Source organism: Indicator indicator, chromosome 19 (genome assembly GCF_027791375.1).
Source record: "Indicator indicator isolate 239-I01 chromosome 19, UM_Iind_1.1, whole genome shotgun sequence".
NCBI classification, from domain to species: Eukaryota; Metazoa; Chordata; class Aves; order Piciformes; family Indicatoridae; genus Indicator; species Indicator indicator.
Genome location: NC_072028.1, coordinates 16,772,578 through 16,799,296, shown reverse-complemented (window position 1 = coordinate 16,799,296; position 26,719 = coordinate 16,772,578). Strand labels below are relative to the sequence as shown.

At 34.5% G+C, this 26,719-nt stretch overlaps 1 protein-coding gene across 1 annotated transcript in view; it reads left to right on the top strand.

Annotated features, from left to right (window-relative positions):
• RPGRIP1L (RPGRIP1 like) overlaps positions 1–26,719 on the top strand; it is a 62,183-nt gene that overhangs the window by 10,214 nt on the left and 25,250 nt on the right. The window contains exons 6-19 of the mRNA XM_054389614.1: positions 2,773–2,878; positions 6,528–6,674; positions 7,840–7,913; positions 11,684–11,823; positions 14,684–14,790; positions 15,019–15,069; positions 16,215–16,394; positions 16,984–17,101; positions 18,150–18,602; positions 19,721–19,872; positions 21,956–22,322; positions 23,732–23,946; positions 24,792–24,872; positions 26,509–26,580. Of these exons, the coding sequence (XP_054245589.1) occupies positions 2,773–2,878; positions 6,528–6,674; positions 7,840–7,913; positions 11,684–11,823; positions 14,684–14,790; positions 15,019–15,069; positions 16,215–16,394; positions 16,984–17,101; positions 18,150–18,602; positions 19,721–19,872; positions 21,956–22,322; positions 23,732–23,946; positions 24,792–24,872; positions 26,509–26,580 (2,263 nt within the window). The remainder of the gene's footprint in view (positions 1–2,772; positions 2,879–6,527; positions 6,675–7,839; positions 7,914–11,683; positions 11,824–14,683; positions 14,791–15,018; positions 15,070–16,214; positions 16,395–16,983; positions 17,102–18,149; positions 18,603–19,720; positions 19,873–21,955; positions 22,323–23,731; positions 23,947–24,791; positions 24,873–26,508; positions 26,581–26,719) is intronic.

Here is a 26,719-nt window from a genome sequence, read left to right as displayed (position 1 = left end):
TTAGGTTACTTTCAGCCTTTAGGAAAACATTGTTTATTCTGCTACATTTATCCTGGCTGTTGATGCAGCTGTGATTGAGAAGTATTAGCCTAGAAACCTTTTGTTTATTTAGCCTGACAGAGGGTAAGTGGTCCTGAGAAGCAAGGTGGTGATATATTTTTTTTTTTTTTTGCTTGCTTTTCTTGGACAGAATGTGAATGGGGAAACTTTGTGAGTTGCTAGTCCAGTTGATACAATAGTCAAGACTCTTTAAGAATAATCTCAGTATTGTATCCTTGTTCTACTCATATGGAAGCAAAGACAAGATGCAAAGGATGTGGTTTAATTAGACCTCAATTTTATTAGCTTAGCCATCTGGGATTTACTGGCATGAATTTGTACAGTGCAGGTCAAGATCCTTTCTTTAATAATTTCCTTCTGGTGGAGGTTGCTATCAGTCCCCCATTCCCACACAGCTGGTCCCCAGCCTGTTATTGGGACCTCACTCTGTATGCTTTTAATTCAAATGATAAGAGGTCTGGAAAAGGGATTGTCTCTTTGGTGTATGTAGGACATTACCCCCAAACATAATTCTTAACTTTCTAAAGAGTCACTTTCTCCTAACTTCATTTTGAATTTCAGACTTTTTAATCCATCTTTAAGATGCGGTTTAGAGTGGAAGGATATAGAGTTCATGTTCCTCATTTCTGCACTTGTGGTAGAAGGTGTGCTAGAGCCCAGCCAGCATGCCCAGTAATTTAGGTTACTGCCTCAAAAGGGATATTAGATCCTTTTTTTCTAACTTCCACCTCAGATCTAACTCCATGTCTGTAGGTTCTGTGGCAGAATATTTAATCTTTTGGCAGTAGAGAAAATAGTGGATGAATTTTCTTTGTAAAGCTTTGTTTTTATATGTTGTTTTATTATTCTTTGAGCACAATATTTTCTATTTAAGTGAAAGGCATCATTGACTTCTATATCAAATCTCTATATAACCCCTATTTTTAAGTTATATCAGAATAATTGAGCAGATACATCAACTAACTCTCTAGGTAATAAATTCCTATTCTGTTGTAGTTTTGTGACTTCATTTGCAGAAAAAATGAGTTTTCCCAACAGAGTATTTCTGAATTGACTTTGCTTTGCCTAATTATTTTGTCCTTCAATGGCAAGCTCTTTGTTGTATACCTTTATGCACTGGACATTTCTTAGACATGTTTTATTTAAATAAATAAAATATTGTCCTTTAGAGAAGTTATTTTATTACTCTAGTCTGTAATAAGAGCTGAGATTGTGATCAATGTAATGCACTAATAAGAAATTAATTGCACAGGCTTTCTGTAGCTAGAAACTTAGTGAGATAAATACTCTTATAATTGTAAGAATTTTAATGATCCCAATAATTAATTTTTCACTTCTGAATTTGAATAATTTACTTCATAATAGCAGTACCTCAAACCTGTTTAAATCAAATGCTGTTTCATTCACTGTTGAAAAAATAGTTAATGTTGGTTGTCAGAAGCCATGGGGTTTACATCTGTACATCATAAATTTCACTATCATCTGCTCCTTTTTCTAGTTAAAAAGAAAAAAAAAAAGCCCCCTGCTTAAAAAAAAAGGGGGGGTGGAGGGGAGAAATAGAAAAAAGCCTTTGAAGGCATCAGGGCCTTTTGTTTGATGTGTGGAACAAGATTAATAAAAACGTGCCACTACATTAGCTTTTAAATAGCTAGCATGAGACAGTGCTGCTGTCTATACTTACCACAACTTTAATTTATGTAGATGACATGTTTTAGACATATGACAGTTTTAGCATTGGGTTAAGGCTGTTTTTTGGGGAAGATCTCAAGTTTGTGAGTGTGTTTATCTTCTGTGTAAGGGCAATTAACTGGGCAATGCCAAAACACAATAGGATTTGATATTTTACAGAATAAAAGGAAAGTATTTCATGTACTCAGCTGGTTTACAGATGTGTAAGCTTTGTAGTCCATTTTCTTGCTCCAGCATGACATTGTGTCAATTCATGCAATATGTCAAAAATAGATAAATACTGGAAGAGAAATTACCTTTTCAAATGCTAGAGATTTATTCTGATTTTATTATATTTTACATTAGTTCAAATCAGAACTGGTTTCTCTTCCCATACATAAAGAACCTGTGAAAATTATGGGGTTTAATTTCACCCTCTGAAGTAAAGAAAACATCTGAATAAATGTTTATTTAAATTTTGAATTATTTTAAACATCTCTTCTATTAAACAGTACATTCTTGAATTAATCTTAGAACTGTAGCAATATAGAACATCTACATGGATATTAAGTGATTTTCATGTAGCTAATACACACCTGCAGCTTATTTGAACACCAGCCATAAAGTGTTAAGGTATAAATTGTCACTTTTTCTTAGGTGTATTTGATAGGTTTAAATGCTAAGAGGAAATCTCATAAAATGATAAGCCACTGGCACCAAATACTTAAGAGGGTGGAAAGTGAGTGAATGGTGATTGTGTTTCTTTATTGGTATTTGTATAATTTGATACAATAAACAAAGATGTATATATTGATTGAAGCTGCTGTCATAGTGCAGTAGAATAAATTCTGAATTCTGAATAGATTATGGAAGAAGAAATTAATTTGGGTATTACATACTAAATCTTTTTCCAAATGTTTTGTAGAAAACTGATTTGCAAACATTTGCAACTCTTGAGAACTAAAAAAAGCAAAACTAAAACCCTAGATAGTTAATTTTGTATCTTTAAGCTCATGATGCATTTTTTTTAATATAATTTTGAAGGCTAAACATTCGAGACAATGTGGAAATGATCAAGGTCCGAAAACAGCTGGCTGAGAAAAGCAATGCTCTTTCAGCAATGAAAGGAAAATTTCTCCAGCTTCAAGAGGTAATTGCAATTTGGTCAGTTATATCCCTTTACCCTTGTCACATAAGCACTTGTTGATGGAAAATAAATACACATAGGTCTTGAATCTGAGTCACTGCTGAGTACGTGAAAATGAACCACACAATGCATTGCACCCAAGTTACTCCAAATGTCTTAATATATTTTCTCTTTTTGCAGATGTGTTTAGCAGGCGTTATTAAAGATTTTATTTGTAAAGCTATGCCAGGCAGCTTGTGGAGAATAAACTGAGCTGTCTGGCTATTGAAAGAGTTTCCTGATCATTTAAAGAAAGGACTTTGACTTAAATGTGCTGATTTCCCAAAGGAGAGGTATCAGACCCCTCTCACTTACCAATCTTTGATATAGCTGGAGAAGTTTGGCTGTTTAGAGTTCTCATGTTAGGACTTAATGTGTTCATAAATCAGTGGAAATTATTTTAGAGGGCTACTGTAAGTAATAGATTTTCTTTATAAGAAGAGCAGGTTTATGAAAATACTACCAGAACATGCAATGGCATGGTAGATTCTTTGTAAGTTTTACTTTTATGGCATTTTTCTGCATCTTCATGTGCATACAGACAGAAGTAGTAATGGTAATGGCTTAGAAATGAGAGAGTTCCTGTGAATAGGAATCCTGTATTCAGTGGAGCTTTGTAAAGTATCCTAGACTTAAGAGGTGGAAGCAGTAGATATTCTTGTAAACTGTAGTACTTTTTGTTCGGTTAGCATGCTAAATAGCACTTGTTCCATTCCATTTTTATTCCATTCCTTTATTCCTGTGGTTTTCTGCTTCTGCATTTGTTCTGCTTTGCTTCTCCTACCTCGGTGTATTGCCTATATCTTCTCCAGCAAAACAGCTCTTCTTTTAGTAGCTCAAATCTAATTTTTTCAGAGTGAGCTATACAGAATGTAAATTCCAGGGGAGATAGGTTTCATATGGCTTTCTGTGTTCCTAAAGAGAAAGCGATAAGTAAACTGTTCCATTTGAGATCATATGCGACTTTCGGTAATTTACAGCAAACATCAAGTGCTCTTGCCTCTTTCTTGGCAGTAGCTGAACAGAAACACATGCTTAGGCATCAAACTGGTATTTGAAGATGTTGTTTCTAATATTCAGAGTGAAAGCTGCACTTTTGAAAAGGATGAGTGTCTTCTGTCTCTCCCTTTTTTCACAAAATAACGGATACAACCGTTTTCCCAGTCCAAATCATTTGAATGTTTGAAACATGACAACTAAATGGGAATAACTGAAAAATCCAGAATTTCTCATTTAGATGGCATGTAAAGTACTTATCAAGAGAGCGGGTTTTAGTGATTTTTGTGTGTGTGTTTATCTTGATGATTTTTTTATGCCTATTGATTTCATTATAATTTGTGTTTAGCTTCTACCAGTTGAAACTCATATAATTAGTCCATATTTATCTTTGAACTTGAGTCAGCCCAAATTATGAAACCATAGAATAATAAGAGCCTAAAATCCTGCTCCATCTCATGATACTGAAGTTGAGCTTGCTACTAAATGTTTACAGAACAGTTTTGTTGGCAAACAATTTTAAGGTAGCCAGTTGAATGAAAAAATTGTATAATCTACTTAGAAGAGCAAAGGACCCTGAAACTGTTTGGGTTGTATATTTGTTCCCATTGGTGTATTTATTTGCCTTAATTGCAAACTGAACATTCAGGATTTCATGATTTGCAATATGAAATATGCTAAACTGTACAACTACCATTTAAAATACTATACAGAGTTAATTCTCGTGGACAATCTCTACAAAAATTTCACAACTGTAACTAAGAGTAGTTTATGTTCACTTATGTGATATGTCTAGGAGATATATGTCTATTTTCTTTAAATGAGCTATTTCTAATTGAGAACAATATCAAGGCATGTTTCCCAGAGAAATAAAATTCCAGACTAGAAATATTAAACTCTGGTCATCTTTCCAAGTGCTGTCATGACCCAAGTCTTGGGATACCCCAGGGAGAGCAGGATAGAAAACAGTTTCAGCATTGTGGAAAAGAAGTGCTGACAGAACACTCAGCTGTAAAATAATAGTCAGGTAAAGAATGCCTTTTGGGAAAAAAAAATAAAATGAGTGAAGTCACAGTCCTCTTAATGAGAATTAATCCAAAATGGTCAGGAGCATAGCAGACACTGAAAGATTACAATGACGTTGAAGCAAGGAGATTTTTCAGAAGGCTATTTTTAAGTGCCCTTAATGAGATGGCTCAGTAGGAAAAATATGATAGCCAAATTTGTTTTCAACTGTTTTGGAATTTGGAGACAAGGGTGAAAGGGTCAGTGAACAGCAGCTTTGTTGTCAAGGTAGAGCTCTGGGGTTTTTTTTTAATTCCTGTGTCATGGATTGAAGTGACACAAGTTATTGAAATGGAAAAGAAATTAAGGAAAATGGAAGCTGAAATATAGGGAAGTAAAGATGTGTTCACTTGGAACACATTTGTTTTCAGGGTTAGAGACTGTAAGGATTCTCATTTTGAGGAGAATGGAAAGAAGTTCAGTGAGAAATGAAAAGAGTGTAAGAAAGTGCAAAGGTGTCATTCTTGGAAGTTACTGAAATACAGTTCACAGATATAGAACAGAAGAGGAGGAGTACTGAAGAAAGACTGTTAAAAACTGATGGGTAATTCATTATTTGGCTGACAGAGTGCTAATTTTTATTGTTAAGAAATGAGATACGAAAGGATCGAGTTGATAGTTAGGTTTTCTTTAGGTTTTTTTTGTTTGTTTCTAGGATATTCACACTGCATGTGCACCTAAAGAATTTGTAAGGGATTCACATTTGGTTCTCCATTGAACTATTTAGTAGGAATTTTATATGGAAAAAGTGAAGTTAACTTTTTTGTGTCAACAATAATTAAACATTATCTATACTTACACATATGTTTGACATAATTGTTCATATAATCACTTTATTAAACAGGAGATTAGGTTTTGGGCTATTCCGTTTCAAGTCATACCTTGAATGATATTTACAGTGAAATTCTTAAAGAATGAGGCCTTATTAAAGCATTGTGGAATGTGGGCAGTATAATAGTAACCAATGTTCTGGAAATGAAAGTTCTATCAGCATCCTCCATTTAATATTAAAATTGGTTAAATGTGCCTTCATATAATCCATTGAAGTAAATTAAAATGTAATAGAAATCATGAATTCCTCGCTAAATTACTATTAGCAGGGAAATAGAACTGAGAGCATTAGGTTTATGAAACAATTACATATCTACAATTAAGGGTTAACAGAGCTGTGGCAAGCTCTGTGATTAGCATAACTGTGGTCAACATTCATTTTTGCTTGCTACTGCAGAGTTTTTGGTCAGCATGTCTAACCACTGTAACCACAGCAAAATCTTTTAATTGCTTAACAGATGTATTTCTTGGTTGTTTTCATCATGACTGAACTGAGGGTTTAATGTTCATGAGAGGAACAAGAATGCCACCTTCTCCTGGCCATGTGTCATGAAAGTTGCTTTCAGTTAACTTAGTTCAAGAGTGTCTCCTGTTGACCACATTGAGAATATTCAGTATTGCTGTGAGAGACTACTGATTGAATATAGAGGGTGTTGCAACATTCTAATAAGCATGGTTTGTTTGTTTTTTCCCCTGGGTTTTCCATTCTTCCTTTTCATAGAACCAAAAGAACCTGAAGACCAGCCATGATGCTTTAATAGCAAAATGTGATGAACTGAATCAGCAGCTTGAAGAAGAACGATTAAAGTGTCTCCATCTTCAGAAAGAACTGCAGTTAATACCTATTTCAAACCAAAGGACAGAGGAGGTGAGACTGTTCAAGAGAGCTAGAATCTGCTGTAGTTAATACACATAGATATGGACAAAAGTACCAATGGGGTACCTTTTGGTTGCAGAGATGTGAACAGACTTTTCAAACATATTTAGAAGACTAACCTGGTAATATGTATTCTTTTATCCCATTAAGAAGAAAATCCTACTTTTCATAGAATCATGAACCATACCTGTTTCCCATGCCACATGATCACTGCACCAGTTTGGGCAATATTTAAAGTTAAAGCATAGAATTTCTTGTCAGATATGATGCTAAACAAGTGGTTTCTTACCAGAAAAAAAAATATCATATTTGATTTTTTGTAGTATTATTTTGACCTTATTTACTTATAGTGCAGTGCAGTATAATATCTTACTCAGCGGTTCAAACCAATCACTTCTACTTCTTTATCTAGTGGCTCTCAGAGACAGCTGTCACCACTTGCAGTCACCCAGATGTAGGGCTAAAAAGCAAACATTTTATTCCTTATTCTTTTCAACATATGAAGAGTAAGAGTATACAAACTGTTGGGGTTTTTCTTACATTTTGTAGCAACTTATATTTAGTTTTACCATTTGGTTTACATGTTTTGAATGTATTTTACATGAACCAAGTTTACCAAGGTTACCTTGTAGATATTTCCTCCAAACTTTTAAGCTATTGTAATGCATGCAGAGTGTATCTTCTGGGTTATCCAGAATTTTTAGTATCCAGTATTTTTACAGTATCCAGTATTTTTAAAGCTGTATCTTGCTTTAGTGACTATTTTGAAAGCAAAGACTTATTGTTTCTACAAGGTCAATAAAAATATTTACTTTATAGGAGCCATTAATTTACCTAATAATAATACCACAATAGAAATAAACATTTTTAACATGATAGACCTTGTTGTTTTCAAAAGCAGAATGTGACGCTGTTGTTCAACTGTGACATGTTGGTCTCAGCTTCATATAAACAACATTGAAATGACTGTCGGGGCCAGATGTAAATTCATGCAGTGAATAAACTGTTATTTTGAAGCTTCAAAAAAAAACTGTTGTATAAAAAGAAAAAATGAAAGCCTGACAACACCTACAAATTATTAACTAATTGTCTTTACACTTTCATTGAAATTTCCTCTTGTGTTATGCATTATTTGAAATTTCCTTCTTCATTTTAGCTGCAGGAAAGAATAAGTCGTCTAGAAAAAGAGAAGGAACTCTTGAAGCAAGACTATGACAAGATGTGCAATAGGTAAGTTACGGTTTCTTTATATAAAAATCTTGAATCTTACCCTGTTTGGTAACTCTTCATATACTGTGTGCATGAATGTGCATATATGTAGTTTGTGTTTGTGCACACATGTAAATATATTCTTGCTACAGTTCATCATACCAGTAAGCATTAATGCAAACTTTTATAGTGTTCTGTCTGTTTTTCATTTGTCGTTATGATACAGAGCAGCTTCCATACTCTTGAAATAGTACAACACTTATTTTTTTTAAATCTAATTTTAAAAATAAAAGAAGTCACTTTTTATTTTGAACATCAACACAAAAAGTTCTGATTTGAATTTCTAATTTTTTTTTTGGTAGGGTTATAGTTGAATGAAGAATGCATCTAGTTAAACATATATCCCTTTGGGTTTATTTTATTCTATATGGAGAAAAGCCATGTTTGAATTTACATAGTTCTTCCAGCCCTTCTCAATGGACCTGTATAAACTCTGGTATTTGACAGCTTCTCCAATGTTTATGGTTTAAGGGTGATTTCTTTTAATAATAGCTACAAATTCACTACTACTGGTTGTGCTTCAGTTTTTGTATATGCTCTAGTGAGTTTTTTACAGTAGTTCCTATATGTAGTAAGTAGTATGAATTGTTTCAACAGTGCTTACAATGAAAATACATTGCCAGATATGTTTCAGAAATTCTCTGATAGAATTATAGGGATTATAGTCAGCTGCCACAGGCTTTTCCTGTTTTGTGAAACCATGTAGTCTTTTACACTGAAGAGGTTTAGAAAATACAGACAAATGTGCTAGAGCTAATAATTGCCTGAGAAAGAAGGTCAAGTGCTTGAAATACTTTCTCATATCAAAATAATTTCTCCTTGTAAAGTTTGCTTGGTTTTTCAGTGTGATATCTGTCAAAAAATACCAATGACTGAACACAATGTTTATAGTATTCTTACAATATTTATTAGATTTTTTTTTTGCCTTCTACAATGAAATTAAAAATTATAGTAGCAAAAACCTGTGAGTACAAATAGTTACAACTTTTTTTTTTTTTTTTTTTTTACACATGAACTATTATTTAGAGTTTTGTCTAGGTGCAGTTGGTCAGCTGTTTCTTGCTTTGAGTAACTAGGTAAATATGGTTCTCTCATAACATGGTAAACTACGGTATGACTTTTCTTTTACCTGAAATGATCTTTCTTTTCATATACTCCCATTTAATTCATGTTTCATCGTTCCATGTTACTGTACAACTAACGAGAAATCAGAAAAATAAATGAAGCATTTCATTTTAACAACTGTTTCTTGGCCATCTTTTTCTGTTGCTCTCTTGAACAATGCCACTTTACTGCAGCTTACCTGTTACTAGCAGTGGCTAGGCCAGTGCCCACAGGTGCCAGGTAATCAACAAATATTTCTTTCTTTTTTTGGATGGATGAAAAGAGACAAACCCATTATTTGCCAATGTTATTTCTTTTGAAATTCCTTTGAAGTTGATGGGAATTTTGCCAGAGCCAGGACTGCAGAACTGGATCTGAAAAATTTGCAAAGAACAAGAATGAATTTGTCAGTTGACTGTTATTATTTAGTCAGCATCCAAGAAAACAATTCATTTGGATAAAACATTTGGAGAAATTGTTTTCATATGACCTTGTACAAATCTAGCAATGCTTAAACTCCCTCCAAAGGAAACGGTGCCAGATGTGGATGACCATTTATAGCTACCCAGATGGCTCCAACTCCAGTGAAATACAGTAAATGTGAAAGAAATTCCATTGAATTCAAGTAAAATTAATTTTAAAATTTAAAGGAAGAAAGTCACAGAAGTAGACTCAATTCAAACTGACTTTAGCATTATATAGTCTTGGATAAAAGATGCCTTTGAAATTGTTCTTCATTTAAACATCTAAATTCTGAATTACTAACATACTAGATCAACAATTTTTCTGCCAGTCTTTTGAAAAACTGAAACAATGTTTAGCTACATCTTTGTATCAAGTAATTCACAGGGGATTGGAAGGGGGCTCTGGAGATGATGTAGTCCAACAACCCCCACCAGAAATTGCAAATGTACCTAAAGGTAATGAATGAATGCACCTATAACTGGGTATCACAGTCATTAAAACTTGAATACATTCTTGGAAGTGTGAAGACCAAGGATGTTTGGTATCTTTCTTGCTGAGATTTATTTTTTTCTCTTGGAAGCCAAGCAAACTTTGAAGAGGGGTAAGTCTAAGCAGTTATAGAACATGCTCTGTTTTCTGCTGTACCTTTGCAGCAGTAAATAAATGCTTCAGTGCATTATATTCTCTGCATATCATCATCATCAAATTTATAGCAGAGTGAAGTATATGTTGCCATAGGACTTAGAAGCATTGCTTATGTTCATGCGTGCTGTAAAGGACGCTGCCACAGTATAAGATGGTATATGCCTAGAGAACTGTATAAAAAGGTGAGACAGAGTATGAGAAAAAGAAAATACAGACAGATAGAACTGTTTTTATGAAAATCACAAATCAAGAATATAAATAGACTTTAGAGTATACAGTTTATGCTGTAGTATTTTTTTTCTTAAGGTCATTCTTCAAGCATATTAGATATAAATGCAATTAGATATACTGAGAACCACTTTATGTGGTCATAGCCATCAAAACAGGCAGTTCTGTACAGTCTGTGAAGCTATGTGGGCTCTCCCTTCTACAATATTTCTTTCATCTCCTCAGTGTTTTTCTGGTTGAGACTTTTGTTACATGGATCTCTGGAAGAGATAAATTGATAAATAGATAGGTATCTATCTTTGTCTACACACACACACACACATTTATAGATGTAAAAAATATCCTTTTATTTTTTTCATTGTTGAGCTTCACCAAAGTGAAATGGTGAGGAAATGACTTTTTAAAAAAAGACTCTACAATTTCTGATTTTTGACAGAATACAGACATGAACAAAGTGGTTTATGATAGGTTAATGTTTTTCCAGTTCACTAAGAATGCGAGTATTGAGTAATAATACAAAGACCATAGTATTCACTGCCTAAATTATGAAAACACATTGCACTGCCTTGTCATCTTACTGGGAATTGTAAATCATAGAATGAACTTCGTTTTGTTGCAGTCTGAGTTACACATTTTGTTGTGGTTTCAGCAGTTCTAATTCTGTGTCCATGCAATCCATACTGCACATAGACTGGTAGTTTACAAGTAAGCAATGTGTTACAGGCAAAATAGTTATTCTAATTTCTTTGCCCACCTCTGTTTTTTATTTCTTAAATTAGGAAAAAGATTATATGTGCTTCTTAATCAGTATCAGAATTGTTGTTTTACAGCCTGTTCATTTTTTTGAACAGGCGACTGACTTTAGGCTCTATGTGTTTCACAGATTTAAAAGAAATCAGGTGGATGATTTCAGTTCTCTGCATTAAGAGGGTTTGTATGTGGAAAGAATGGTTTTGTCAGTTGCTGAGGTTTGAAATTGTGGATTACTCTGGGATATGCATCTGAATTCCTTTTCTAGTCCCACAAATACTGCATGCTGCCAACTTTTCTGACTTTGGAGCTCTAAATTAAGGCCAGTTTCTTTGCTCATCCCACAGACTCTTTCATGTTTTTTAACCACAGCCTGAGAAAGGCGCCTTGGTTTCAACAGCAGCAGACCAGCATATGTTTACTTAATTCCTAAGACATGATGACAGTGGTCTGTGTGCCACTAAAAGCTTTTTCTCTTTATTATTTTGCATTGAGGCTGATTTCTGAAAGTTTTTCACATGCCACATGTTTTATTGCAGTGTCTCCAGTATGACCCATGAACAGCAGTGGAAATTAAAGGAACAGCAGCTGAAACTGCAAATTACTAAACTAGAGACTGCTATCGAATCTGATTTAGCAGACAAAAATGAAATCCTTGACAAGTTCAAAGCAGAAAGAGGTAAAGTTCTGAAAGAACTATCATTTTCCCATGATGTAAGGTTCTCCTGTGTTGGAGTTCAAGTGTGTTGCCCAGAAAAGTGTCCCTTATATTTTTTGTAATTTCAGAGCTGGTTTTTAAGTGTGTATGCTTACATTATGACTAGCTATTAAGGATAAGAATTGATCCAATACAGATTATGTGCTCAATGAGGATCATATAACTCCAGCTGTTTTCACTCTTCATCTCTTGGGTTAATATTTACTCTTTATTCTGCAAAATAGGTGTCAGTTGTCTTGGAAGCAAGTGCTTTTTATTTACTGGAAAAGACAGCAATGGGTTTTTTACTTCTACATGACTGGTACTGCTTGGTCTATAAGAACTCATTCTGTGAACTTAGGTAGGAAATTTGGGCGATATATATTGGCACAATATGTGTTTTGATTGCAACTGATGAGAGTATTATTATATAGTCCCTGAAGTGTCTTATAAGGCCCTTATCAATACAGAAGTCTATCTGCAACTCTATAGTCTTCTTCCTCTTGTGGCTCTATAGCCTTTTTTGCCAAGCTTCCTGCGGCAGCGTTCTCCAAAGCCTCCAGGGCAATGTTTCTTGGTGTTGGTACCATCCTGGCCCTGCTACTGAAAACCCTAATATTTTTGTGATGATATATTCATGTGGGATGTGGTCACCAGTGATGCAGGAATTGTCTCCTTTCTCCCCCCTCTTCTCCTGTAGTTGCAGCTTTTGAGTTGAATTGTGTGAAACAAAGCTAAGCAGGAGCCAGCACCAACTCTGATCCAAGTGTACTCCAATCAGTCCAGATAGTCTTATACATGGAAACAACCATTAGAGAGTTTGAGTGACTCCTGGTGAAAAACAGTGTAGTTATATGGGAAAACTGAACGGCAGGACCCATCTCATCACTTCTGTGCCCAAAGGCTATTGTGGAAGTATTCCCTTCCCTCCTGTCTCTTTCCCGCATGTCTTGTGTTTTTATTTTTGGTTGGGATCATAAAGACCCAGCCTACTGAAAATCTAGAGAGGCAAAATGAACAGCGCTAAGGTAATCTGCCCTGTGCTATTATTAACAGATTGGCCCATTTTGGCTCAACAAGCTTTTGAAATCACCTCAATTTGAACAAAAGCTAGTTTCCTTTCTGTGTAGCATTTACAGGTTTTAAATTAACTTTAAGCAACAAGTATGAATGAATATCAAAAATGTAGACAAAAATTCCACTAGGGTTCATGTTAAAAAGGAGTGGACTGAGCTTGTTGCTCTTGTCAAAAAAAAAAATCATGGTAATGAGACAGAAGTACTTGAGGAGGGACATCCTGCCTCCTTATCCCTGGAGAAAGGGCTCAGTGTATGTTGTAGGGAAAGGAAATAACATCAGCATGAGAGGCTCTCTGTGGGAGACCTGCCAACAGATAGAGGTCTTTTGGGTATATTATCTGTTAGAGTCCAGAATACTCAATTGCTGATTAAGTATTTCACCGTCTTTCATGAAAGCCTGCCTTCTCTGCCCTTTTACAAGGCTTATTTTAATTGTTCTCTTACTTGCTTTCTAATTTTTAGCCCTTAGTGTTTCTAATTATAGTTTCTTCTCAGTTGCACAAATGCATTAAATTTTCCTCCTAACTGCACAGAATTAAAACCTTACTGGTGATTGATTATGTGTTTGAATTGAAAGTGACTTGTGGAGTCCCAACACATGTATGAGTCAAGCTACTGTGTGTAGGAGCAGTGACACTACAGATGATTCATTTTTAGTGAAGATGTCATTTAATATATAAACTCTGCAAAATTAAAACTAACCTGATGTCAGTTTTTGAAACATTGCAAAGCCCTTGAGACTAGCATCTCAGCCACCTGTTTCCTGCTGAGTTAAAGCCTCTAAACTGAAAAGCTGTTCTGTAAAAACAGCCAAGTTGTGCATCATGCCCTGAGGGTGAACAGGAAAGATTCTGGCATTAAAAAGATACTCTGGACTCTTTTGTTGAAAGCAGTAGAATATATTCTCAATTAAGCATGTAATGTTTCACCAATCACCTCCCATGAGTGCAGATGGGAATTACAAAGGCTAATATTGCATGTCATCTTGACAGTTAACATTTATATCATTCTGATCTAAAATATGAATTAATAGTGTTTAAGTATGTGGTATGGGAATATAACTTCAGGATTTTCAGAAAACATAGGGAAAAATGGAAGGAATGAATACATTGTTATCAGGGGAATAAAAAGTTTTGCCAAGGGAGGAGAGTGCAAAAGTACTTCTATTCCTTGGAAACCACAATGCTTTTGAGGAAAAAAAATGTTCTTAAAACTTTTCCATATGAAGGAAGTTTTGTCGTTATCATTCAAATGTTTCAACTAATCCTTAATTTTTTTCGGAATTTAGGGAGGTAATCATTGTGGATGGAGCTGTGCATTAGTGGGGATTTGTGTAAAATCCATGTAACTTTCTGCTAATAGGTTTAAGGGTGTTTAATCATTACGATTTGCAAAGACTTTTTATATTGTCTCTATTCCCTTCTTCCACCCCTCCTTCCGGAATAGAAAGTTGTACCTAGTTGAGCATATCTTGCTGTTTATAAATGCAGGAGATGTAGATTTTTAATGCTGTAGATTAACTTTTAATGGAAATGAGAATGTTTTGGGGTTTGTTTTTTTTTATCCATACACATATACCAGATCAAAGAGGAGTAGTTTTCTATCCCTTTAACTTTACCAAAGGTTTCCCTATAGAAAGTAAATTAGTTTCTCCATTTTAAAATGAAATTTAGATGCATAGGTTGTTAACATGAAAAAGCAAGTTTATAATTTTTATAATTATGCTGAAGTTAGTATAATGTTTTGGTTTTTTCTATGTTAAGACCAAAAGGAAAAGCTGATGCAAGAGAATAAAGACCTGCAGTTATGCTACCAGAAGCATAAGCAACAACTAGATGAACTGAAAAATCATGTGAAGTTTCTGACCAAGGTGAACTCTATTTCTGTTTAGAATATGAGCCAAACCCTCCCTTCTATGAATTATGCGTAGTGCAAATACTTCTTGAAAGTAAAAGAATACAGAGATATGTGTTTGTTTATTCATGATACCAAGCAAAGGTGTCATGTCTAGTGAGAATGCATCTTTTTTTTCTGAATCTATTTCTTCAATATTCATTCACATCTGATAACAGCTTCTCATTAAGTATTTCTGTTTCAGGAAAGTGATATTGATGTGGCAGAACTCAATGAAGCCCACTTACTTGTAAAGGTAATTTAGAAAGAATGAGTATATGAGGGGTTGGAACTAGATGATCTTTAAGATCCCTTCCAACCTGAACTATCCTGTATATTTTGTGGGGTTTGTCTTTTTTCTTCCTTCTTTTTTTTTTTTTTCTCCTGAAATTATCAAGAGCTGAATTATTTGTGCATGTTTCAGTAGTTAATGCTTCAAGCTCATATGTGCTTTAGTTACAGTGAAGTGGAAGAGAAGATTAAAAAAGTGCCAGGATGAAACTTAGATTTATGTAGATAACTCATTATAACCTCAAAAGTTTATTAAACCTGATTCTCAAGCATTTTCAAAAAGGACTTTTTCTCAGCTAAGTAACACACCATCTTGTTTTTCCTGTAATGTTTATTTTAAAACCCCAAACGTTTTTGCTTATTTGTTCTGTAATTTATGGGAGTGTTGTGTCAACATGGGAATTCTAAAATGCCATACAGCAATGCTTAGCAATTTCTTTTTGTGTATTAAAACAAAAATACCCAGAAAATGTCCTATTTTTTCCCTTTGCACATAAGTTGTAATTTTGTTGTTTACAGCAAAATTGAAGTGAGGGTGGGGAAAATAAAACAGTGAAAATTTAAAAAATTGCATTACATTTCAAGTGTTCCAGTGACATAGGTTTTCTTTTCTTCAGGAATTGTTTGCACTAAATTGTTTACCCCAGTTTCTGCTGCTGAACTATAAATGATAATTGTATAATGATAATGAAAAAAAGAAAGCACAAACCCTCCCAAAACAACCTAGATGAAAATTAAATGCTCGGTATTAATAACAGAAGCAATGTAGACCTAAGAAGAATAATTCAGGTTTTGTTTCTTCGCTGAAGCAGGAATATTAATTATATAAAAGGCTAATATATTAAGGGGGTTTTATTTTCCTTGGATAGACAGGAGTGATTGCTTGAATATCTCACACATTTTAATTGGTTTCTGATAATCATAAGATTACTTTACTGAGAAGGATCCTGTCACATACTGCGCTACATCATTCCTATTTTCTGTGCTATCGCATGTTCAAAGTTCACTAAGTTAGGCTTAATGTCTTATGTTGTTCCAAAATTACATCCCAGTGTAACATTTGCATATTTTGCAAAAGTTCGTTCTGATAATTTGTCAACTTTGCTCCAGGTTCAAAAGCAACAGCAGAATGAAGACCTTATGTTTTTGGAGAAAGTAGAAGATGATGTCCCTAAAGATTTACAACGCTCCATGCAGGAACTGCAGTTAACACATGCAGGAACAGTGCAGGAACTTGAAAAGACCAGGAACATGTTAATTGTGCAGCACAAAATTAACAGAGATTACCAGGTACTAAACTCTACTCACAGTGCAAAATTATTTAATAGTAACATTTTAACATTTTTAGCACTGGAACTTGCCCTGTCATCAACAAAGCCAATCTGTTTATAGGTAATCTAAGACACATAAGATGTGCTGTTGTTGAAAGCATCAGGTCCCAATAACTATAACTTCAGTCTTTTAACTTACCCTGATCAGAGCTCTCAAACCATGCCTTCCTGGGATTATTTCTGACCTCTTATCAGGTCCTCACAGGAAAAACAGTAAGTGTACTTATCAAGTAAGCTTCCTTTTCCAGAACAGTCTGCTTTTACTCTCTCGTATTTTGACTTTTGATTCAATTAACCTGAACTTAAAATAAGAAAATCATTAGTGAAAGTAATAGGAACATTGTCCTGAAAGAATAGTCTGCTTTTCTTAACAATTTTTCTAGATTTTGCTGAAATTTAAACTGATTACTGTGTTGCTGGATCAAAATTTGCTGATTTTTTTAATGTATTCTAAATGTTCTTTCCTCGAATCTAAATGTATTTGTAGTCAAAAGCATGTGCAGCATCAGTGCAGACTGGTGTCCTTTTTACGTGCAAATTTTTTTCAGACCGAAGTGGAAGCAGTGACACGAAAGATGGAAAGTCTACAGAAAGACTATGACTTAAAAATGGAACAGTCTGCCCATCTTCTTGATATTAGAGCTGCACGTATCAGAAAACTAGAAGGTATCTGTAAAGTATTTTGTTCTCTAAATTTTTTATATTTTGTCTCTTGCAAATTTGCTCTTCAGTTGAAGCACTTTTCCATTCATAACACTAGAGGAAAGGTCAGTTCATTCTTGGAAAATTAAAATATCCATGTGCTCTTTCATTGTCTAAAACGATAACAGCAAACAATATTCACAAAGAAATTTGTGCTGCAACTATTGCTAAATAAGAAAAAAATTACTAAATGTGGGTATTTTATATTTATTTTTTTAAAAAAAACAAACTGTACATTTAGGGTCAGCCTTTTATTTTGCCATCCTGTCATTACATAATCATTTTTTCTTACTAAAAATCCCTTAGTCAAAGTATAAAATGCCTATAGAATATTTCAACATGATTAATTTGAAATGCTTTTTATTGGTTTCAGTCTGCAAAGGCTGTGTAGAAGCCTTAACTACGATACGTTGCAAACCCCAATGTCCTAACAATTTCCATGTTTTGTCTCCCAAGTTGCATCCCCTTGTACTAAATGACTGCACAATGATTCATGCCCTAAATCTGTATATTGATTTGTTTACCATTTACTGCCTGTGAGGCTGGGCAACCTGTAAAGGTCTTGGCTAGTAGCTCTGTCCATGAAATATATTACAGAGGTTAAAGTCAGATTTATTCTTCATTTCCCCAGTGAATTTAGTTCAGCCCTGCAAAACTACCTACCTTAAGTCTCTGCCACATTTGCACAGTGATACTTACTCTGATCATTGCTTAAGACTTCTGAATTTTTGTTGTTAACTCCCTTGTAATCTGTTATTAATTGTTAGGGGCTTGTGTCTATTTTTATTAAAGCAGCTCCATTGTGGAGGTATTTTTGCTTGTTGTCAGTGTGCTAAGTATACAGTAGATGTGTGAATTAAAATGTGTGATTTCTTGTTTGGTAACATGTTTAGGAAGGTAATATTGTTAATATAATTCAATTATGTTTTTGTTTTTCGTCTCTAGTCAGTCATTATTTATATTGCTTTTTAAACAAGACAATCATAATGCAGTTTTATTTTGTTCATTGCAGCCCAACTAAGAGATATTGTCTATGGTACAATACCACATAAATCCAAGCCAGAAATATTGCCAGGTGATCCAGTGGATGAATTTAATGAAACTGTGCAATTAGAAAGAGGGGAGAACCTTTTTGAAATTCACATCAGCAAAGTAATCTTCTCTGCTGGAGCTATAAATGCTTTTGGTGACCATGAACCCTCAACTTTTTGTACTTATGGATTCTATGACTTCGAACTTCAGACAACCCCAGTAGTTTCTGGGCACACCCCATCATACAATTTCACTTCTCAGTATTTTGTGCTTGCTGATGACAACTTTTTGCACTATATACAGCAAAACAGTATCACACTTGAAGTTCATCACGCATATGGCATCGATTATGAAACAGTTGCTACATGTGAACTGAAGTTCCATGAAATTTTGGAAAACAGTGGGAAGATCTACAGAACAGCAAATTTAGTTGGTAATTAACATATCAAAAAGTATTTTGTTTGATGCAGTATTCTAAGTGAGAATTAAGTAATGTGTATTTGGCTGACAATGAATTCATGTATTGCAATTTCAAAAGGGAAGCAAAAGTTCACACAACATGGTATTTTGTGCTGGATGTGCAGCATGTTCTGGTGATGCTGCCAACAGGTTCTATTTTGCCCATAAAGACTGAGGATAAAGATGATGTTGGTAATAGTGATCCTGAAGTATGTGACATTAGAAGTATATGACATGCTAGAAATGCCATTAAGGCATCTTGTCTGAAAATAGCAAGTGATTCTTTGTATTCTGTAAATGTTATTTGCAAAGTGTTGATACTATGCATGTGAAGAATTTTAATAAAAAAAGAGTATCATCTTACTCAACAGAATTATACAAAAGCATGGACAATAATAGTGGAGCAGTATAGTTGATTGCATTGTAGTTGTAAGGCATTAGAAAGGTGCAAATGATGGTGATTGTAGCTAATATTTAATATAAGTAAAACAATCTATGGGAGAGCTGTTTTAGGTTTTGTGGGGTTTTTTTCTTCTCAATTTCATTTATTGTTTTGAAATAATTTTAGGGTGTCCTGGTGAAGCCTTTTTTAAAAAGTACTTAAAATCTGTGCTGCTTAGGCCTGGTTTTAGAAGTATTTTGTCAGGTCAGTATATTCAGAGGCCTTTAACTTTTTTTTTTAACTTTTTTTTTACTTTTGTCAAAGATTTATTTTGATAAAGTGGTATTTTTGCCTGTAATTTAAACCATGTACCACTTATGTGGGACATTTCTAACTGCTGACGTACAGAACTTATTTGCCTTAAAGAGATTAAAATAATATAACTTAACTCTGTAGCTTGGACAGTAAATATGGCAGATTCCAATATAAAAAAAAATGGTCATCTTTCAGTTTTGGATCATAGATGTAGGGCCAGAGGAGTTGTTGTTTTGGGTTCTAGTGTGAACCACACATTGCAAGCCACAAACACTGTCACAACGCATAATCACAAGAGACCTGATCTTTGATTTGTGATGTTTCCTAGCTTTTGACTTAAGTACTTTAATGCTGAAAAGAAAATTAATACAATCTTCTATGTATTTGTTCCTTAGGAATCAAAGGAAACATTCAAAATTACGGCACTGTAGAATACTGGATCAGGTTACGAGTTCCTATGGATCAAGCTATTAGACTCTACAAAGAGAGGTCAAAGGCTCTGGGGTATATAACATCCAGTTTTAGGGAACGTGAACAACGATCCCAGGTGTGTTTGGCTTTGTACTCCATAGTTTTGATTGTCACTAGCATATTTGAAATCATTATGTTTAGTTAACCTATAACCAGGTATTGTTAATATTTTCTTCTAGTATATTCACGAATGTTAAACCAGTTGTGTATCAGATCAGTGTAACTGGTGAAACAGTTATCCAGAAAAGTCTCTAAGTTCCTAGTGTTTTGAGTATTGTGAGACTATTTTACATTTCGTTGGGTTTTTTTTCCTAGATGGATAATGAGAATTTTCATAATATAAAACATTGTATTTAAATTAGAGTCACAGACAGGAAAAGGGGACTTTCAGAAATCTTCAGCAACTGCTTGAGAAATAAAAACACTCAGGTTGAAATGCATAAATTAAAACACTTCAGAGTTTTTAATGGGCCAGGTTTTTTTTAATCTATTACTGTTTAAATTATTGTATGTCAGGAGTAACTTTAATCTTCTATATTATTGCATAATGAAAATTTATATTGTACTAGAATCTCAGCGCATTCCATGATGTAATCTAAGAAGTATGTTTAGAGTTTAAGGTCAGTGTAGGTTTTTTCCATAACTTGGTGTTTGATAACATTGTAACATTTGCTTTAAATCTAATTTTTAAAAGAAGCAAAGGTATTTTCAACTAACTCACAAAATCTGGCTGTTTTTAAATGCCACAATCTGTTACTTCATTTCCTCTATTTTTATTATAATCCGAACACAGTTGAACGGTAAGGCACATGGAACAGAGCACTTTGTAATTATTGTAAAGCTGCAAATTCAAACATGGCCACTGAAATATGATGATTATATGGGAGAAAATACAATAGGAAAAATTGCAGAAATTAAGAACAGCTTCTACAGAACTGTTGTTTAAAACACAGCAGTTTTCAGAAATGTTTCATGGCAGAAATCATGGCTATAGCAGATGGTTACATTATGTTAAGGGTTCTGTCAAACTGCAGCTGGAAAAGTAGCTTCAGTTGTGCGTTCCAAAATTTAAGCTTTGAGTAGTTAGACATGTATATAAAATTTTCTGTCCTGCGTAGTGGCAGAAATCATGGAAACATGAACTGCACATGAACTGCTATAAATGATTTTTTTTCCGGTTCTGAAGGTAGCCAGAAATAGTACTCTTCAGGTTGCATATTAAGGACTTAAACTATCATGTTTGGTTTTCTCATTAGCTAATTCAACCTGTACTATTTATTCAAACAAAATCAAATTGCTATATTTCCCCATATACCAGAAGACAGAACTCTGGCTTCCACAAGGAAGATAATTATGTACATCAAATCACGATAGTTGTGTCATATTTCAGTATTTCAGAGATCAGTATAGATGAGGGATCCTCATTTTAGATGGTGATGTTATTGCTTTTCTTCTCCTTTAATTTTTATTAAAATCAATTTCCCAGTGTGCCAGTTATTTGTTTCACAGTATGTACAAGCTATGCTTATAGGTCAGCATAGGTCAGTGCAGGATCAAGGATTGGGCTGGATGATCTCTCAGGTCTAGTCCAACCAAATGTATTCTGTGATTCTGTAATATAAAAAGGTTGTGATACCGAGTTTTTTAATTTACTTCGAACATTTATTAGTCCTCTTCACATGCTGATTTCTAGTTTTTGTTAACTGTTTATATAAGTAAAGGTTTTGGAGCAAGAAAAAAATCAGGAATCTGCAGTGCAATTTTAGTTGTTGAAAAGTACATATATAGAAGTGACTAGAATTGTAAAATTTCTTGATGCAGGATTGCTGTCAAGGTCAGAATCTTTAAAGTGGCACTTGATATGAATCACTCTTAAAATGGATCTTTTACTGCTTTGTAGGTAATCAAATGACAAGTAGATCATAAAACTTTAGAAGAATAAAGCAAACAATCACAGGCCTTGAAAGCATTAACATCTTATTTCCTTTTACCAATAACCCAAGAAAGATGTCATTAAACAAGTAATATTTTGACATATAAAATGAAACAGTAGTTGGAGTGTCATTGAAATAATCAGTTATTTGTTCTATTTATACAGTTCTTAGAGTTCACCAACATAAGTATTCTAATGTTTTTAATTTAACTTTTTTCATTTAAAGCAGCAGATACTCAGAACTGCCCAAGTCAGCACTTCAACAGATGGCAATTTAAATGAACTTCACATTACAGTAAAATGTTGTAACAACCTACAAGCCCGAAAAAAACATCTTCAGCCAGATCCTTACGTTGTCTACAAGTTCTTCGATTTTGCAGATCATGATACTCCCATCATTTCTAGCAGCAACAATCCACAAATAGATGACCATATGTGTTTCCAAGTGCCAATGAATGCAGATTTGGATCGATACCTAAAATCAGAATCCTTAACCTTTTATGTATTTGATGATGGTGAAATGGAAGAAGGTGTTTATGTAGGGAAAGCCAGTGTGCCTCTTATTTCTTTAGCACATGACAAATCTATCTCAGGTAAGAATTAGACCTCTTTAAACATAACAAAAATCTTTAGTTCCTATTTCATATCTCTTTGAATTTATGAACCAAATGAAAGATAGTCTTGGCAGAGGGACCTGGACAGGCTGGATTCATGGACCAAGGTCATTTCTCTATGAGGTTAAATAAGGCCAAGTGACAGGTCCTGCACTTAGGTCACAACAGCCCCATGCAATGCTTACAGGCTTTGGGGCAGAGTGGCTGTAAAGCTGCCCAGCAGGGAAGACCTGGAGACCCTGGTCAACACTTGGTTGAATATAAGCTAGGAGTGTGATCAGGCTTCTGTCAGAAATAGTGTGGCCAGCAGGACTAGGGAAGTGATCATCTCCCTCTAATCACCGCTAATGAGGCCACATCCTCTCTGAGCTTCCTTTTCTGAAGGCTGAACAAATCAATTTTTTCAGCCTCTTCTATGTCCTGTGCTCCAACGTCCTGAAGTTAAAGAATGTCAGTGTCTCACTTGTGCTGTGGAGGCCAAAAATGGACAAGGTATTCCAGATGTCATGTCATTGGTGTTGAACAGAGAAGGTATAAAACTTCCATGGACCTGCTTGACAGCATTTTTATTAGTACAGGTCAGGGCGCATCTAACATTCTTTACAGCAAAGGCACAGCTTGGCTGGCTTTTTTTTTTTTTTTTTTTTTCTTTAAACAAGCAGGACCAACTCTGTTTTTCCGAAAGGCTGCTTGTGGCCTGTCAGCCCCCAGCCAGTACTGCTACTTGGGGCTATTCCTGGCCTGAAGCAGGACTTTGAATTTGCTTTTGTTGAACCCCATGAGGTTTCCATCAGATCGTTTTTCTACCTTAAACAGCAAGGACTCTCCAGAAGTTGGTATCAGTTAGTAATTTATTATGATGTTTATAATATAAAAGCTACTTGATTATTATTTCATTGACGACTACAAGACATTGAGGAACATGTAAAAATCTGATTCTATAATTATTCCATATAAATGGATAATATAAGATTTGCAAGTGAATTTAGGATTTTTCTTCTTCAATAAAGGTTTATCAACTTGCAGATTTTTAAACCCCTTAAATTCTCTTTGACAAGATTCAGTATTAGTAAAACATAGAAATGTTTTAGTTAGATCTTTTGAAAGATTTCAATAGAAATGAATATCTGGCATTGGATTATCTGAGAAACCTACAGGGCACCTTGAAGGAATGCAGTGATTCAGTACCTATTAAATCCTGTATTTTTGGATGCCCGCAGTGTTACATTGGATTCATTTTGATGTATGAAACACAGTATGTTGACATAACTTAATAGTACTCATTTTGGAAGCTACTTGATCCCTGGATCCCATTCAGGTTTGCATTGCATTTTCTTGTATGTGTGTAGAATGAGATAATTGAGGTAAGATTTGCATTTTGCTTTCAGGTACTTTTGAACTAATAGATTCTGAAAGACATGCTGCTGGCACCATCACAGTTGAATTAAAATGGAATTTTGTCTACCTACCACCAAGGGGATCAACAATGGCTGCAGACTTAGCAAATTTAATTCAAAATGAGAAATCAATGGCAATTAAATTACTAGCAGAAGAAAAAACCCAGACTCCAGACCTGTTGCCTTCCTTTACTTCATTAGTGACAGTGAGTAATTTAACAGATTCACAGAAGTTAAGAGATATAAAAGACATATTACAGCAGGTCATTCAGTTCTTCTCTGATGACCAGGATTTGTCCTTACTGTAAAACAATGCGTAGTACAAATACTTCATATAACCATCATCTTCAACTTCCAAAGGAAAGTGAAATCTTTCTTTTATCCAAAACTTTTAAACTCTTTTATAATGGTAGATAACTGGTTAGCAAAAGGGTGGGGGGTGGAAAAAGGAAGACAAATAACAAATATTAAATGCCTTCTCTATACATTTAGTGCCTATTAATTCTCTCCAATATAGATGTCCTACATGAAATGTAGTTACATGCTTGTGCAACTTCAGGACTACAGTTGCAATTTAAGACAGTCATGAAATGACTGAAATATTTCTGGGTCATTTTGTTAATTTCACAAGTATTGTCAGTCTCTTTCCTGTGTTAAAATTCTCTGGTGGAAGTGGCATGGGAAAAGGTGCCCAAGGTAAGATAAGCCTACAGAACAAGAAAAGAAATCAAGCATTCCATAAAGAGTAGTAATAAATCATTCTGCCACACATAATTCCACTGGTTTCAGTCCTATGCCTATTCCTTGCCTGGAGCTCAAATTGCATTACATACGTGTTCTGTGAGTGGATCATTTGTGGATGAATTCTGAACAGTATCTTGAACCTTATTTGAGCCTCATCTACATCATTTTTCCTGGTTAGAATTTACTTTAGTCCAGTTAGAGTTGGCTTTGAGAAAAATGAGGGTCCCTCAAAATTTACTGTAAAATAAGATGGTTAGAATATGTCAGTGAATGATGTTCAACTATATTGTTTATTGTTTTATTACAGAAGCCAACACCCAAACCAAGGCAGCGTGCAGCTCAAGCAGACAAGAAAGTATCTTTTCAGGATCTTACTACAATACAGGTGGCAGTAAGTTTTGTTTTGCTCATGCATGTTGAAGCAAGAAGGGCTACTTATGTCTCAGTATGGACAAATTCTATAACTAATAATCTAAAAGACTCTTTTAGCAGCACAAGACTAATGTCCCAGGCAATGACCAGTAGCGTATTGCATATAGGTGGGGAATACAGTTCTGGAATATTTGTGTGAGTCCCTCAGAATTGCTTGCTATTTAGAAACGTCAACTGCCGTAGACATAGGGCACATTCTAAGAGGAGCAATCAACCATCTCTGCACTGTTTCTCATCTCTCTGAGTTATTAATTAAAGTATCTTTGTACAGTGTATCACTTGCACAGACAGAAATGTCTCTACAGAAACCAGCTTGATCCAAACAGATCCTGTGTGTTGAGCTAATGAAATACTTCAACACAATTCAGTCACCTCTTAAAGTTTATCAGCTGAGTTGACAGACACTGTGAGGACAATTAACTCTTCTGAACTTGTGGTGCACTATCATGTGTACATCCTTCTAGACTCTAGGAATCTCTGCATGAAGTAACTCAAGCGTATCTGCTCTATGATGTAATTTTCATTTGACCTTAAATAATCTACCTTCAGAAAACTAATAGGCTTTATTTACTCTTTTAATTAAATCCAGTAAGTTAAGGTAATATATTTTAACAGCTAATTATAAAAGTTTATGAGTATTGTTAGTTAATAAAAGGTTACATTCATTTAAAAAGAGCTGTGATGATATTTCTTTATTAGTAAATGCCTTGATTGCATTTTACTTTTGAAATGTTAACTTCAGTTTCTACTTCACAGGTTCTTCTGCTTTTGTTTCATTTACCATGACTAGAACTCTGTTTTGAGCCATTCAGTCTAGACTAGAAATAAGAATGAAGTCAATCTCTTGTTTTGTGTTGTTTTGCCTTTTTTTTTTTTTTTTTAAAGGAGCAAATACTGGTGAAATCAAATGTTTTGGAGCTTAGATAGGGAAAACTGTAATGTTAGCCATGTAGCTAAACATGCAATGTATCTTCAGTTGTCCAAATAGTAACTTCTCAAAATGTGACATTTTTTGGCAAATGAAGATTTTCTAAAGCAGACAGCTAGCTACTTTGTCTCCAGCAGAAGTTTTCAATACTTTGATGAGCAGCTGCTCTATCTGTTTTAAAAAACAAGCCTCGCTGTGTGATTAGAGACAAAGTACTATTAGAACTAAATAGTTAAATAGCAGGGGCTTCTCTGATGTCTCAAGCTTGTTGTGAAATGCCACGAGTGTCCACGCTAGAGAATTAGAAGTTTAACACATGAGAAGTGTACAGTCTGGTTCATTTTCCTGCTCATCTTCTGACTAGCAGATAAACTAGTTCTCTGGTGTTCATGTGCCGCATGCCAAAGCAAATAGTTGTTTTGGAAAAGGAGACTCACTAAAAATTGGGATGAATTATTTGACTTGTCCAAACCACTTTTAAGAATTGTTCGGCTTCATAGGTAGAAGCCATAGCAGAGGACAAAAGCAGTAAGGCTAATACAGGGCAGAAGAAGAGGACATAATTTCCAGTCCAACTGCTTCTCCATCAGTAAATTTATACCTACTTTTATATGTTAGCTGTCTATTATATATTATTTTATCTATATTTTATCCTATAATTTAGGACTCTGTTGTTGAAAATAATATGGAGCTTGCAGAGAAGATGAAGGCTTCAGAAATTCCAAGTGTTTCAGAGGTATGAGATTCTTTCAGTTTTGCATTTTTATATAATATATTACATTTAAATTCCATTTGTATGCTGTTTCTTCTTTGAAGCACTGAAAAAAGAAAATCAAATTACTGTAAAGGAAGATCTCAAAAACTTCTCAGAAATA